Source organism: Hemiscyllium ocellatum (assembly GCF_020745735.1).
Source record: "Hemiscyllium ocellatum isolate sHemOce1 chromosome 27 unlocalized genomic scaffold, sHemOce1.pat.X.cur. SUPER_27_unloc_15, whole genome shotgun sequence".
In the NCBI taxonomy this organism is placed as follows: Eukaryota; Metazoa; Chordata; class Chondrichthyes; order Orectolobiformes; family Hemiscylliidae; genus Hemiscyllium; species Hemiscyllium ocellatum.
Window position 1 is genome coordinate 124,378 of NW_026867482.1, and position 16,845 is coordinate 141,222.

Below are 16,845 nucleotides of genomic sequence, written 5' to 3' on the forward strand. Positions count from 1 at the left end.
ACGACTGAGTGAATCCTTTCCCACAACGGCAGTTTCCTTCCCTAAAAAAGACGTGAGTGAATCAGATGGGGGTTTCTCCACCCCCAACCCCCGAAAATGGTTTCACTGTTAGATTCTGCACTCCAGATTTCTGACCGAATACCAGTTCTGCCATCTGTCGGGGCGGGATGCAAACCCCGGAGTCCCTGGAACCGGGTTGACAGTCCAGTCGATAATGGCACTTGGCCGTCGCTCCTTCAATCCCCCTGCGATGGCACGTGAACTCGCTGGTGCCTCCGCAGGCGGGAGGAGCAGGTGAAGCCTTTCCAGCACTCGGGGCAGCTGAAGGGCCTTTCCTCTGTGTGGACTCGCTGGTGGGTCCGCAAGTTGGAGGCCTGGGTAAATCTCTTCCCACACTCAGGACAGCTGAAGGGCCTCTGCCCTGTGTGGACCCGCTGGTGGGTCAGGAGGTGGGAGGCCCGGACAAAGGCCTTCCCGCACTCGGGGCAGCTGAAGGGCCTTTCCCCAGTGTGGAGCCGCTGGTGCCTGAGCAGGTTCGAAGAATTCCTGAAGGCTTTCCCACACTCGGGGCAGTTGAAGGGCCGCTCCCCTGTGTGGATACGCCAGTGGGTCAGCATGGTAGAGTCCTGGGTAAAGCCCTTACCGCATTCAGGGCAGGAGAACGGCTTCTCCCCTGTGTGGATGTGCCGATGAACCTCCAGGGCAGACGGAGTACGGAAGCCTTTCCCACAGTCGCCACACTTCCATCGTTTCTCCACAGGGCAGGATTTCTTGGGCTTTTCCATGGCCGAAGCTTTAGCTGCACACGTGTGGAGACCCTCCCCAATGTGAATTCTTCTTCCCAGGCCGTACAGCTATTACACGCTCCTCACTGAGTGCACTGCAATGGTAGGGTCTCTCATCCAGTCCCACTGATGCTACAAACCTACTCAAACAGGAACCAAAATGCTTTGCTCCTTCTCACAGAATCAGAGTTGAAAACCGTTGCTTTCCCAATGGACTGAGTGACTGTCAGACATTGACGTCAAAGTGAGGACTGCAGTCACTGGAGAGTCAGTGTTGAAAAGTGCAGTGCTGATAAAGCGCAGGAGGTCAGGGAGCATCCAAGGAGCCAGAGAGTCAATGTTTTGGGCATAAGGCTTTCACCTGTTGATTTTGAAACTTCTGTCTTCAGATCTTCATATACTCTGTAAAAAGCAATTACAAACGTCATCACTGTCAGTGCAGAGTAGAAATTCTGAACAAGCAATTAATTCTACTTTCTGCGGAACATTCTTTTCTTTTGTTATTCCACAAAATTGAAAGCATCATCCCACTCTCTCTCCCCCTCTGGTCTCACTCCACTCTAATTCCCCTGAAAGTGCTGATTCAGGATCTTCCAGGGGCAGAAAAGCAAAAACGTCAAAACTGACATCTCTCTGAATTTCGGATACCTCCACCTGAAAGTTAATATCTTTCACAACATTAGGATCCTGCTGAGAGTGAGCAGGTCTGATTTGGGAAGAGTGTCAATTCAGGGTGAACCTGCAATACAGCTTCTTGAAGAAGAACTAGACACAAAATGGTTAACATCCCCGGGAAGCGGGGGAGCAAAATGAGACATCAAGGAATTAACATAGACACCAGAGAGAAACTGAAGGTAAAGATGTGGCAAATGTTTGTGGAAAGCCAGAGTCACAGACATACAGCACAGAAACAGACACTTGGATCAAACTCTTCGGTGCTGACCAGATATCTGAAATTAATCTAGTCCCATTTGCCAGCACTTGGCCCAAATCCCTCTGATCCCTTCCTATTCATATCCCCAACCAGATGACTTTTAAAATACTGCAACTGTACCAGCCTGAGCCACTTCCTCTGGCAGCTCATTCCATAAATGCACCACCCTCTGCGTAAAAAGAATACCCCTTTAAGCCGCTTAAATCACCCCCGTCCACACCCTTAACTTATTAACCTCCAGCTCTGGACTCCCCCATCCCAAGGAAAAGACCTTGTCTAATTACCCTCTCCCCGCCCCTCTTCATTTTATAAAAGTCTTTCAGGTCACCCCCCCCCCAATTTATCCGTCTCTCCTCACCTTTAGTTTGCAGAGTCTGCACCCTCCCTGGATTCACTCCAGTTGCTACAAGTGAACAGATTCCCCCTCCCTCCCTGGATGCAGAGTTCCCCAGAGGGAAGGAGTTGCACTCTGAAACTGACATGGCCACTTCCGTGTTGTGACATCACCAATGGAGCGAGGCCGGCAGCGGGAGCCCCCACACTGCGCATGCTCCGAACGGCGGCCGTCTGGTCCGCAGTGCGCCTGCGCAGTTTGCAAACCATCTTCCCATCGGAGAAGCTCCATAGTATGGAAGCAGGCCACTCGGCCCAGGGAGTTCACACCGACCCTCCGAAGGGTAACCCATCCACACACAATCCCCAACCCCTATTGCTCAGCATTTAACCCTTACTAATGCACCTAACCTGCACATCCTATGGCTAATCCACCCTAACCTAGACAGACGCCAGCCAGACATCCTAAATTAACACAGTTCCATTTGCCAGCATTTGGCCCACATTCCTCTAAACCTTTGCTATTCATACATGCAGATGCCTTTTATATTGTGTCATTATTTCAGCCTCCACCACTTCCTCTGGCAGCAGGTTCCACACCTCCACTACCCTCTGCGTGAAAACGTTTCTGCTCACTTCCCTTTCCCCATTCACCTCAGACCTATGTTCTTCTAGTTCTGGACTCCCCTACCCTGGGGAAAATACCTTGCCCTGATTCATGCCCCTTATATACTTTTATAAGGTCACCCCTCAGCCTCTGATGCTCCAGGGAAAATATCCCTGGCCTATCATGCTCTCCCTGTACCTCAAACATTCCAACTCTGCCAACAAGCCTTATAAAAGTTTTCCCACCCCTTTCAAAGTTTCACAACATCTTTCCTATCGCAGGAAGACCAGAACTGAATGCAGTATTCCAAAAGTGGCCTAACCACATGTTCCTGTTCCTGCACAGCCGCAACAGGAACTCCCAAATCCTGTACTCAATGCTCTGACCAATAAAGGAAAGCATACCAAGGTCTCTTTGTTCTGCAACACTCCCCTTAACTGTTCAAGTCCTGCCTGGATTGCTTGACCAAAATGCAAACCTCACATTTCTCTAAATTAATCTCAACCTGCCACTCTTTGGCCGATCAGCCCATCCGATCAATTCTGATTTATATCTCTTTCATCCCTTATTCCAGAGAAGCTGAAGATCTCCATCCCACACACTCTCCCTCCATTTTCAGTTAGCTGAACCTAATCCCTGCTGTACCACATCCTGAAAGGTCTGGTTCATGCTGATTAACAGGGCCATACTCACCAGGAGGGGGATCTAATTGAAACATACCTAATACTGAACGACCTGGACATTGGGAAGATATTTCAATTGGTAAGAGAGACTAGGACCAGAAGACCTTTTAGAATGGAGAAAAGGAAAAACTTCAGCCAGAGAGTGGTGAATCTATGGAATTCCTTGACAAGAAGGCTGTGGAGGCCAGGTCACTGGGTATATTTAAAACTGAGATAGGTAAGTTCTTGAGTATCAAGGAGATCGAGACGTATTGGGAGAAAGCAGGTGAATGGAGTTGACAAACCGATCAGCCACGATTGAATGGTATGAGCAGACCCGATGTGGTGAATGGCCAAATATCTGCTCCTGTCTTATAGTCTCTTACTGTCCTGGACATAGTGAGAGAGTTGGGAGCAGGAGTAGGTCATTTGGTCTTTTGAGCCTGCACCAGTTTTGAACAGATCATAACTGGATATTAATTTACCTACATCTAGGTGGATAGGCTGGGATGTTTTCAATGGAACACAGGAAGTGGAGATGCGACATTATAGGAGAATTATAAAAATCATGAGGGGCATAGATGAGGTGAATGGCAGGAGTTGTTTCAAGATTAGGAGCAAATTTTAAAGTGCGAGGTGAAGAGATTTTAAAAGAGATATGAGGAGCACCTTTTTCCTTTGAGAGAGTGGTTTGTGTGTGGAATGAATGTCCAGAGGAAATGGTGGATGCAGGTACAGTAACAGCGTTTAAAAGATGTTTGGATAAGGACATGAATAGGAAAGGTTTGGAGGGAGGTAAAAACAATGACTGCAGATGCTGGAAACTAGATTCTGGATTAGTGGTGCTGGAAGAGCACAGCAGTTCAGGCAGCATCCAAGGAGCAGCAAAAGCCGGAAGGTTTGGAGGGATATGGACCAAACACAGGCAGGTGGAATGAGTTTAGTTTGTAAACATAGTCAGCACGGACTAGTTGGACTGAAGGGTCTGTTTCTGTGCCGTCCGACTTGTAATTGTTCTATACTGGCCTTGAAACCATTTTCTTGTGTTCCCCCAGAATCATCCACCTCTTTGTTGTTCAAAAATCAGATGAGTTCAGCCGTGAATATATTCAATGACCCCCTCCCCCAACCTAACTGCAGGAAGGCATCCCCACTTCTGAACTCAATTCCTCTTGCTAATATAACACTTGCCTTGCTGATTGCTTGCTGCACCTGTCTGACAACAGGCAGTGACTGGTGTAGAAGGACACTGAGACCCCTTTGTACATCCACACATCATTCCTAATGAAGGGCTCGGGCCCGAAACTTCAACTCTCCTGCTCCTTGGAAGCTGCCTGACTGCTGTGCTTTTCCAGTGCTACACTTTTTGACTCTGATCTTCAACACCTGCAGTCCTCCCCTTCTCCACATCCCCATATATCACCAATTAAACAATGCACTTCCTTTCTGCTGTTTTCTTCCCCACAGCAAAGGCTATAACAACTTCACACTGTGGGACTGTGTTTGCCAATTGAGACACAGACCTGGATCAACATTTCCTGAGACTGCTCCTCCGTGGATTCACTGCCTTTACATTCAGTTGCTGCAAGTCAACAATTGAAGCCCACAATGAAATAAGAAATTGAAAAGAGAGTGCCGTACTCCCAGATGTTAATCAGAGGAAGGAAGTTGCAGTCTGGAGTGAAGCTCAATCTTCATTCAGAGAGAGAGGTGCAGCAGCAGCTTCAGAAGCTCATGGGACAACTTCCGCATTTTTTATTTTATTAAACAAATTACAAAACAGTTTACAATAAACATTTACAGCTGTACAAGAGACAGCAATTTTACAAGGGAAAGGAGCAGCAAAGCTAGGCCCCAAACCCTACCGTTTGACCATTTTACAGGGAGATGAGGACAAACCTCAAATCCCAGTTCCACATATGACAAGACAGTGACAATGACATTTGTACATTAAACAATACAGTTACATACAGAATTGCAGACAATACAGACACAGCAAGCCTCCCACCTTCCAACCACTCTAAGGCAGCCCACCCCTACCGGTTCTCAGTCCAGCCTGTGCCCCTTTCAGTTACAACTTCCGCATTCAGACAATAGGGGATGTTCTCATTGGCAGGAGGACTACCCTCTGTTCGGTCCTCCAAGGCTCCTCATTGGCTTCTAAAGAAGATCGCGCCCCGTTGCAGCGGACAGCTAGGAGCATGCGCCGTTCTTGCTGACACCGAGGAGCGTGCGCTGTCCACTCTGTGGCAATGCTGTGATTAATGACAAATTTAAGTGTCAAATGCCAATAGGAGAAAAAGACACGGTACAGCCAATATTTAATTTCCCCTGTGACTCGACCTAACCAAACATGCTCCTCACTATTTTTGCGAGTCACCTTGCCTGCACCCCTCATGATTTTACAAATCTCAATAAGGTCACCCCTCAACCTCCTCCACTCCAGTGAATAAAGTCTCAGCCTCTCCTTATAACTCAAACCCTTCAGTCCTGGCAACATCCTGGTAAATCTTTACCGAACCTTCTGTAATAGTATTCTTCCCATAACAGGGCGACCAGAACTGCACTTGGTGTTCTAAAAGTACAACTTCAAAATGATGTCCCAACTCCAACATTCAACAGTGTGTACAATGAAGGCAAGTGGGCTAAACAACTCTTCACCACTTTGTCTACCAGTGATGCAACTTTCAAAGAACTATGTACCTGAACCACACCCCCATGTCTCTGTTCTACAACATAACCCAGGGCCCTGCCAGTAACTGCTACTAGTCCTCCCTTTTTTTTTAAGCAAAATGCAATTCCTCACTTTTATCTATACCGTTCTCGTGTACACGCTGTCTCTCAGACAGAGACACATACCACCCACTCTCACCCTCTCATAGGCTTATACTTCATCACACTCATACATTACCAAGCATGCACACAGGCAAACTCTCACACACAAAGTCACATGCGCACAGACACACACAGGTCTATGGGGTAAATTTGCATTTGCAGATACATTCAATTTTGATCAAAAAAGCACACAATCTGCAGGCAGTCAATCCATGTAATATTTTATAAATTCCTACTTTGGAAATTCAAGATTGGGATACAGACAGAGTCAAACCTCACATCCTTCACGTACTCAGCTGAGATGTCACTGATTTTTATAAAACCTTAAGTCATCTCAAGAATGTGACTCAAAAGTACTTCTGAGCTTTACATATTAATTACATAACCCACAACCCATTCTAGAAGCTGAAAGACTAAACTACAATCTTGATTTGTTCCATATATCCTATCAGTAGTATGACACTGTGATCAGTTGCGATATGTTCCTGCTCCATCACTACCCAATGAAAGAGCAGCACTCCGAAAGCTACTGCTTCCAAATAAATCTGTTGGATGATAACCCGGTGCTGTGTAATTTTATCACTTTATCCACTCCAGCCCAACACCGGCACTTCCACATCGTTCCCAGTGAACACAGCCCACAGCTCCTGGTGCTGCCAGGAAACCTTACAATGCCAATGACATGGTGCACTCTGCACTCCGGAAAAAATTCTAACGGTACTGGCTCCTCATTCACTGCTCCATCTGATACACGACATTGGAAACTCTGCAGGAGGCTGAAAGAAATGAGCAGCTTTAAAACAAAACCTCTTGGAGCTCAAAGCTTTCAATGAGAGTCTGAGCCAGGGGGTAACTTCAGGTAACCTTTATTGTGACCCAACTTTGTTACAGCTTCAGATTCCACCACCCCCAGCAAAAAGGCAGAGAAAGCATAGTAGATTTTTTAAAAAACACCTCAAGATCAAAGTGCACACAGACCCCCGCCCCCCCCTTCCTTTAATATTGGGCAGCACGGAGTTGTCTCTTTGTAATTGGATCCTTGGTACAGCCGTAACCCGGAGGAAGTATTGCCTCACTCAGCAATTTCAACCCATACCCTGTGTCCAAGTAAGTTTCTCCCCGCTCCTTTGCCAGGGGCTTTTTTGGGGGGCGGGAGTGGGTGCACAGCTGTGGGTCTGGAGTCACGTACAGTCCAGACCGGGTAAAGGATGCAGCTGGGACAACTGAGTGAATCAGATGGGGGTTTCTCCACCCCCACACCCCTAAAATGGTTTCACCGTTAGATTCTGAACTCCAGATTTCTGACCAAATTCCAATTCCACCATCTGTCGCGGTGGGAATTGAACCCGGAAGTCCCTGGAACTGGGTTGATCGTCCAGTCGATAATGACACTTGGCCGTCACTCCTTCAATCACCCTGCGATGGCACGTGAACTCGCTGGTGGCTCCGGAGGTGGGAAGAGCGGGTGAAGCCCTTCCCGCATTCGAGGCAGCTGAAGGGCCTCTCCCCCGTGTGGATCCGCCGGTGGGTCAGCAGGTTGGAGGCCCGGGCAAAGCTTTTCCCGCACTCGGGGCAGCTGAAGGGCCTCGCCCCCGTGTGCACTCGCCGATGCTTCACCAGGGCAGAGGAATCGCTAAAGGCCTTCCTGCACTCGGGGCAGCTGAAGGGCATCTGCCCCGTGTGGACCCTTCGGTGCTTCAGCAGGTCGGAGGAATCGCTGAAGGCTTTCCCGCACTCGGGGCAACTGAAGGGCCTCTCCCCGGTGTGGACGCGCTGATGCTTCAGCAGGTCCGAGGAATAGCTGAAGGCCTTCCCGCATTCAGGGCACGTGAAGGGCTTCTCCCCAGTGTGGACCCGCTGGTGCACATGCAAGTTGCCCACCTGACTAAATCCCTTCCCACACTCGGGGCAGGAGAACGGCCTCTCCCCAGTGTGGATCCGCCGGTGGGTCAGCAGGATGGACGCCTGTGTAAAGGCCTTCCCGCACTCAGGGCAGCTGAAGGGTCTCTCCCCTGTGTGTACCCGCCGGTGCTTCAGCAGGATGGAGGAATTGCTAAAGATCTTCCCGCACTCAGTGCAGGGGAACGGCCTCTCCCCTGTGTGGAGCTGCTGGTGGGCCTGCAGGGCGGAGGAATTGCTGAAGGCCTTCCTGCACTCAGGGCAGAAGAACGGCCCCTCTCCGGTGTGACTGCGCCGACGAATCTCCAAGGCAGACGGAGCACGGAAGCCTTTCCCACAGTCACCACACTTCCATGGTTTCTCCACGGGGCGGGATTCCTCGGGTTTCTCCATGGCCAAAGCTTCAGTCGCGCACAAACACGTCGTGAATTCCTCTTTCCAGGCCGTATAGCTGCTACACACTCCTCATTCAGTGCGCTGCAACAGTTGGGTCTCTCATCCAATCCCACTGATGCTGAAAACGTACTCAAATGAGAACCAAAAAGCTTTCCTCCTTCTCACAGACTCATAGTTGAAAACTGTTGCGGTCCCGATGGACTGAGTGACTGTCAGACATTGACATCAAAGTGAAGACTGTAGATGCTGGAGAGTCAGAGTCGAAAATTGCAGCGCTGGAAAAGCACAGCAGGTCAGGCAGCATCCGAGGAGCAGGAGAGTCAACGTTTTGGGCATAAGCCCTTCATCTGTTGACCTTGAAACTTCCGTCTTCAGATTTTCCAATACTCTGTAAAAAGAGATTACAAAGGTCATCACTGTCTGTCCAGGGTAGAAATTCTGAACAAGGAATTCTACTTTCTACGGAATACTCTTTTGTATTCCACAAAACTGAAAGCACCATCTCACTCCGCTCTAACTAATTCTCCTGAAGGATCTTCCAGGGGCTGAAAAGCAAAAAAGCCAAGACTGACATCTCTCTGCATTTTGGATAACTCCACCTGGAAGTTAATATCTTTCACAACACTGGGATATTGCGGAGAGTGAGCAGGTCTGATTTTGGGAAGCAAAAAAAAAGTGCCAATTCAGGGTGAAACTGCAATGCAGCTTCTTGAGGAAGAACCAGACACAAAATGGTTAACGACCCGGGAAGGGGGGAACAAAATGAGACATCGAGGCATTAACACCGACAACAGAAAAACTGAACATACAGACGTGGCAAACATCGTTGGAAAGCCAGGGTCATAGACATAAAGCACAGAAACACCCTTTGGTCCAACACGCCTGTACCAAACAGTACAAAGAGATCTGGGTGTTCTTGTACACCAGTCAATGAAGGTAAGCATGCAGGTACAGTAGGTAGTGAAGGCGGCTAATAGCATGCTGGCCTTCATAACAAGAGGGATTGAGTATAGAAGCAAAGAGGTTCTTCTGCAGCTGTACAGGGCCCTGGTGAGACCACACCTGGAGTACTGTGTGCAGTTCTGGTCTCCAAATTTGAGGAAAGACATTCTGGCTATTGAGGAAGTGCAGCATAGGTTCACGAGGTCAATTCCTGGAATGGCGGGACTACCTTACGCTGAAAGACTGGAGCGACTGAGCTTGTATACCCTAGAGTTTAGAAAACTGAGAGGGGATCTGATTGAGACATATAAGAATATTAAAGGATTGGACACGCTAGAGGCAGGAAACATGTTTCCGCTGATGGGTGAGTGCCAAACCAGAGGACATAGCTTAAAAATACAGGGTAGACCATTTAGGACAGAGATGAGGAGAAACTTCTTCAGCAGGGAGTGGTGGCTGTGTGGAATGCTCTGCCCCAGAGGGCAGTGGAGATCCAGTCTCTGGATTCATTTGAGAAAGAGTTGGATAGAGCTCTCAAGGATAGTGGAATCAAGGGTTATGGAAATAAGGCAGGAACAGGATACTGATTAAGGATGATCAGCCATGATCGTATTGAATGGTGGTGCAGGCTCAAAGGGCAGAATGGCCTACTCCTGCACCAATTGTCTATGTTACAAATCATTCAAATCCCATTAGCCATTTTCCATTTAAACCCTTCCTATTCATATACCCATTCAGATGCCTTTTTAAATGTTGTAATTGTACTTTCCTCCACCACTTGTGCCATCCTCTGGGTTAATAAATTGCCCTTTTGGTCAGTTTTACACCTGCCCCTCTCCCCCACCCTGAACCAATTACCCTCACATTCTGGACTACCCCACCCCAGGGAAAAGACCTTGCCTATTTACCCTATCCATGCTCTTCATGATTTTATAAACCTCTATAAGGTCACACTTCAGCCTCCGACGCTCCAGGGAAAACAGCCCCAGCCTGTTGAGCCTCTTTCTATAGCACAAATCCTCCAACCCTGGCAACATCCTAGCAAATCGTTTCTGAACCCTTTCATGTTTACAACATCCTTCCAATAGGAGGGAGACACAATATTGCAGAAGTGGCTGTGGTTCTGTTGGATAATGGCGGTTTAATTCCAAAGTGTTAATTCCTCCACGAGAAGGGAATAATCAGCAATGTAGCTGTGAGAGGCCCCTTGTAGAAGAGTGAAGAACTGAGTGAGAGAACATTCCATTAAAATGAAGAGGAACACAGTTGATTCAGAGACTGGGGACTTCAATCTAAAGCAATGGCAGAAACAAGAACAGGCTACAACAAATGAGGGAACATTATTGAAAGAAATGACAAACATTTAAATAGCACCAGAAGGAACAGTTGTTCCATCCTGTCTGACAAAATAAAACACAAAACGTGGCCTAGCCAGAGCTAACAAGGGACATTAAGGATCGCACTGGATCCAAAGAAGTGGCGTACGAATTGGCTAAAAATAAAGCAGCAGATTTGAAGACTGGGAGCAGTTCAGGTTTCAACAGAAGGATTGATGAAAAGGGGAAATGGGGTAAGTGAAGAGGCAAAAATAGCATTAGTGAAAACAATTACACTGAGAAACAGGCAAAGGTCTCATGTGGAATAAAGAGATGGCAGACCAATTCACCACATACGTTGCTCTGATCCTCACAAAGGAGGACACAAGTAACATTCCCAAAATGTTGGGGAACACATGGTCCATTGAGAGCAGAACTGAAGGAAATGAGCAGTTGTGTATAAATGGTGTTGGGGGAAATTGATGGGATTAAAAGTTTACAAATCCCCAGCACCTGGTGATCCAAACGCCAGACTATGGCCCAAGTCATCCAACTGTCAAATCTTGAGCTGACCTTAGCAGGACTTATACACTTAATGGTAAGGTCCCAGGGAGTGTTGCTGAACAAAGTGACCTTGAAGTGCAGGTGTATAGCTCCTTGAAAGTGGAGTTACAGGTAGATAGGATAGTGAAGGTGTTTGACATGCTTTCCTTTATTAGTTGGAGTATTAATTAATGGAGTTAGGACGTCATGTTGCAGCTGTACAGGACATTGGTTAGGCCACTTTTGGAATATTGCATGCAATTCTGGTCTCCTTCCTATCGGAAGGATGTTGTGAAACTTGAAAGGGTTCAGAAAAGGTTTACAAAAAGTTGCTAGGTTTGGAGGATTTGAGCTATAGGGTGAAGTTGAATAGGCTGGGGCTGTTTTCCCTGAAGCATTGGAGACTGACCTTATAGAGAGGTTTATAAAATCATAATCATGGATAGGATAAATAGACAAAGTCTTTTCCCTGGGGTGGGGGACATCCAGAACTAAAGGGCATAGACTTAGGGTGAGAGGGGAAAGATATAAAAGAGACCCAAGGGACAACTTTTTCACTCAGAGGATGGTGCATGTGTGGAATGAGCTGCCAGAGGAAGTGGTAGAGGCTAGTAGAATTGCAACATGTAAAAGGCATCTGGATGGGTATATGACTAGGAAGGGTTCGGAGGGATATGGGCTAGCTGCTGCCAAGTGGATTTAGATTAGGTTGGGATATCTGGTTAGCATGGATGAGTTGGACTGAAGGGTCTGTTTCCATGCTATGATGTTTGTCTTGAGTTTCCCATCTGAAACTCGCATCATCCTGTAAAAGAAATGTCCAAAAGACATCACTGTGCGCACAAGATGGAAAAAAGACTGAGGGGACAGTTCAACTTTCTACAGAACACTTTTCCTATCTATTTGCTGACTGTATTAAATTCGAATCCTACACATTATTCCTCCCCCTGCATTGAAATTCAAATCCATCCTCATGTCTTTCCTCCACTCCTGGTGTTCGCCCTTTTCTCTTGTCTACAAACTGAAACTAACACCAACACGTCAATGCCCTCCTGCTCACTGCCATCTCGGAAACACCCACATTCTGTTCCAGTGGCACAAATTATCACATTAATTCACCTCAAATTCACAACCCATCTAAGTGTTGTTTTTTTCTGGACCTGTCTCCCACTTCCTTTTCCTGTTTTAAGGGCACACAGACCGAGCTCAGGGCCAGGTCTCCCAGAGAGTGAGATGAGGAAATTTTAGTTGATACAAAGGCTGCCCCGAGGTTGGAATTACCTCCCGGAAATGACGGCGAACGGTGCCTTCACCAAGATGGCCGCCCGCCAGCCCGGCCCAAAGACAACTTCCGCCTGACCCTCACAAAGATGGCCGTCGGTTGCCCGGGCAACCCGAGGGGTCCTTCGCCGGTGAAGTCAACAGTGGGCCTGTGCGGCTTTCATTGGAGACCTCAGGCCTCCCCCGAGAAGTTTATAAACTCCCCAGTCTCCCTCCTCCCGCGGTTTCCAATCCTACCCTGTCTCGCCATCTCCTCTCCCCGGGAGCAGGAGCCAGGTCTTGGCGCTTGGGCCTGGTGACCTCCCCCGGGATGTCTCTGAGACCTGTCCGTGTTCTGAAGAAGGATCCCCGGACCCGGAACGCGCTGCTGGACCCAGCGGTTTCGGTCCTTGTTCCTTCGGCCGCCGTCCCGCTGCGGGAGCTACACTGCACATGCGCCAGCTCGTATAGGGGCGGGGTCCTGATGAGTGACGTCTTCGTCAATTCAGGGGGCGTGGCTGGAGGAGTCCTCCAAGAATTCGGAAACAATAGGAGGCGGGGCGATAGTTGTGCCCGCCCCCTGCCCCTGAAAGTTGGTTTTCTTTTGGGTTCGAACGTAGTTTTTTTTAATTCAATTTTCAGCCTGTTCAGAAGTGAGCAGAATGGGTTCATTCTTGATTATAGTGTTTTATTAAAATTCCTCTTGATTAAATTTTAAAATTATAAGTGATAAGTGCTAACTTAGCCTGGAGCACATCTTTTTAAGAGCAAAAAGAAATTGTTGTTGTCTGGGTCTGTAGATTTTGGATGAGCAAAAATGGCCTTTAGTAGAGCCATATGCCCTTCCTGTCGGAAACGAGAGATTAGGGAGAGTTTCCACGTTACTGAGGATTGTCTGCAGCAAGTGTCCTTGATCATGAATCCTATCAGATCGACTGGATCTGTTGGAGCGACAGTTCGAGGCAATGAGGAATTTACAAGAGCTAGGGGGTGTAATAGATAGTTATAGGAAGGGAGAAAAGCTGCAGATACAGTCAGATAGATGGAGTAACACCAGGAAAGGTAGGAGAGGTAAACAGTTAGTGCAGAAATCTTCTGTGGCTATCCCCGTTTCAAACAAGTATACTGGTTTGGAAAATGTATGGGGTGATGGACTCCCAGGGGAACGTGGCATGAACAGCCAAGTTTCTGGTATTGAGACTGGCTCTAATGTAATGAGGGGCATGCTGGGGTCCAAGTGTTCGATTGTGACAGGGGACCCTCTAGTCAGATGCACAGACAGACATTTCTGCAGCCAGCAGCGAATAATCAGAATGGTGTGTTGCCTCCCTCGTGCCAGGATCAAGGATGTCTCAGAGAGGATGCAGAATGCTGCGAAAGGGGAGAGGGACAAGCAGGTCGTCATTGTACACACTGGAACCAACGACATCGGAAGGGAAAAAGATGAGATTCTGAAGGGTCAAAGAAAATTACGCAGGAATTGAAATAAGAAGGTCCTCGAGGGTCATAATATCTGGGTTACTCTCGGTGCTATGAGCTAGTGAGGGTAGGAATAGGAGGATAGAGAAGATGAATGTATGACTGAGGACCTTGTGCAGGGGAGAAGGGCTCACATTTTTGGATTGTTGGAATCTCTTCTGGGGTAGAAGTGACGTGTACAAGAAGGACAGATTGCACCTGAATTGGAAGGGGACTAATATACTGACAGGGAGATTTGTGAGAGCTGCTCATGAGGTTTTAAACTAGTTAGGCGGGAATAGTGAGGAAAGAGATCAACCTGAGACTGGTACAATTGGGAAAAGGAGTGAGTCAAGCAGTCAGGGTAGGTAGGGACAAAGCAGAGAACAAGTTAGGATTGGTAAATTAAACTGAATTTACTTCAATGGAAGAGGCCTAACATGAAATGCAGATGAAGTCAGGGCATGGGATATGACAGCAATCACAGAAACGTGGCTCAGTGATGGACAGGACTGGGAGCTTAATGTTCCACAATACAAATGCTATAGGAAGGGTAGAAAAGGGGGCAGGCGAGGTGGGGAGTGGTGTTTTTGATAAGGGTTGGTATTACAGCTGTATTTAAGCAGAATATTCTTGGGAATATATCCAGGAAAGTTATTTGGGTGGAACTGAAATGAGAGGGATAATCACCTTATTTGGATGGTATTATATACCCCCCCTAAGAGTCAGCGGGAAATTGAGAAACAGATTTGTAAGGAGATTTCAGTTATCAATAAGAATAATACGGTGGTTATGGTGGAGGTCTTTACATCTTTGCCCCCTCACATTAAACTAATGTCCTCTAGTTCTTGACTCCCCCGCCCCAGGAAAAGACTTTGTCTAATTTACCCTGTCCATGATTTTATAAACTTCTACACAGTTACCCCTTAGCCTCTGATGCTCCAGAGAAAATAGCTCCATTCTCTTCAGCCTCTCCCTATAGCTCAAACCCTCCAACCCTGGCAATATCCTTGTTCATCCTTTCTGAACGTGACCTCCCAACTCCTATACTCAACACTCTAACCAATAAAGGAAAGCATACCTTCTTCACTATCCTATCTACCTGCAACTCCACTTTTAAGGAGCTATGAACCTGCACTCCAAGGTCTCTTTGTTCAGTAACACTCCCCTGGACCTTACCATTAAATGTATAAGTCCTGCTCTGATTTGCTTTTCCAAAAATGCAGCCCCTCACATTTATCTAAATTGAACTCAATCTGCCACTCCTCAGCCATTGGCCCATCTGATCAAGATCCCGTTGTAAATTTGAGGTAACCTTGCTCGCTGTCCACTACACCTCCAATTTTGGTGTCATCTGCAAACTCACTAACTATACCTCCTATGTTCACATCAAAATAATTTACGTAAATTATGAAAAGTAGTGAATCCAGCACCGATCCTTGTGGCACTCCACTGGTCACAGTCCTCAACTCTGAAAATCTACCCTCCACCACCACCCTCTGTCTTCTAGCTTTGAGCAAGTTCTCCTTGTGTTCCATGAGATCTAACCTCGGACACCTTACTGAAGTCCACATGGATCACGTCCACCACTCTATCCTTATCAATCCTCTTTTGTTACTTCTTCAAAAAACTCAATCAAGGTCATGAGACATGATTTTCCATGCGCAAAGCCATGTTGACTATCCCTAATCAGTCCTTGCCTTTCCAAATGTGTAAATACTGTCCCTCAGGATTCCTTCCAACAACTTGCCCACCACCAACATCAGGCTTATTGGTCTATAGTTCCCTGGCTTGTCCTTACTGCCCTTCTTAAACAGTGGCACCATGTTAGCCAACCTCAGTCTTCTGGCACATTTTGTTTCTACTTGCAAGCTGTGCTGGTGGAAGGCAGAGCCCATTCGCTCTTCTGCTCTCTCTCACTATCACATGGGGGAGGAGACGTCATTGACACGAATGCATCAAATGACAGCTTTGAACTTGTTCCAAAGGTCTGTTATCGGAGAAATGGCAAGGTGATGTGCTATCGGGACAGACAGAAATGGACACCGGGGAGTCTTCCCTCAGGTAAATTGATACGAGTGCCTTCTTGTGCAGCCTGTTTGGTGTTCAGAATTTGCCTTGACACAGCAATCCTGCAGAAAGTATTTTATTACACAGGCGTCTGTTTCTTTACCGCAGGAAATGGACAAAAACAGCAAGTCATGTGTTTCAACTTCACCAGTTCATTACCATCTGAGAGAAGAGGTTTCACACTTGAGGTCAGAACACACCGACAGAAGAGGACAAGACAACTCAGAGCTCCACAAGGGTGTCAGCGCAACTGTGTAAATCTGACCCGAACCACTCCCTGCACGAAAACGTTCTTCATAATGTCATTTTACCTTCCTTTCCTCAAGACTCTGCCTAATTGTTGGCGATCCTTTCAGACGTGGTACCATTTTCACTGTATTATTTTCTCTGTCTAGATCCCTCATGTCTTGGAAAACGTCAACTGGGCCAGATTTCAAACTTCTGTTCTCCAAGGAGAACTGTCCCAACTTTCCAATCTGCCTTCATTATTGACATTCCTCATACACGGCACAATTCACGACAACCTGTCCAGCGCTATCTCCAATCACATCAATTCCCCTCTTCCTGAAATTTCACTCTCAGATTTGAGCAATAACGCAGCTGGAGGATTCATTCAGACTCGGATTGTGTGGGCGAACAATCTGCAATACCTGTTCTAACTATGAACAAGAGTTTCCCTTCGCTGTGTTCGCTGCATTGGTAATTCAGCCCCATCCCCCTACTTCTGTCAGTCCTATCTCGTATAACGAAGATGCTTTTGTGGAAAAGTGATGTAGCACTTTTGCTCTTCTGCTGTCTCTCTCTC

General features: G+C 47.3%; 1 protein-coding gene across 1 annotated transcript; it reads right to left on the minus strand.

The window, feature by feature from the left end:
* Positions 1 to 235: 235 nt before the first annotated feature.
* LOC132807357 (gastrula zinc finger protein XlCGF26.1-like) lies at positions 236 to 12,969 on the minus strand. Its single transcript, XM_060821588.1, has 3 exons — positions 12,771 to 12,969; positions 7,591 to 8,839; positions 236 to 695 (listed from the first exon to the last, which is right to left on the minus strand). Exons 2-3 carry the CDS (start codon positions 8,446 to 8,448, stop codon positions 237 to 239), a joined length of 1,317 nt encoding a protein of 438 aa, XP_060677571.1. The 5' UTR covers positions 8,449 to 8,839; positions 12,771 to 12,969; the 3' UTR covers position 236.
* Positions 12,970 to 16,845: the final 3,876 nt, after the last annotated feature.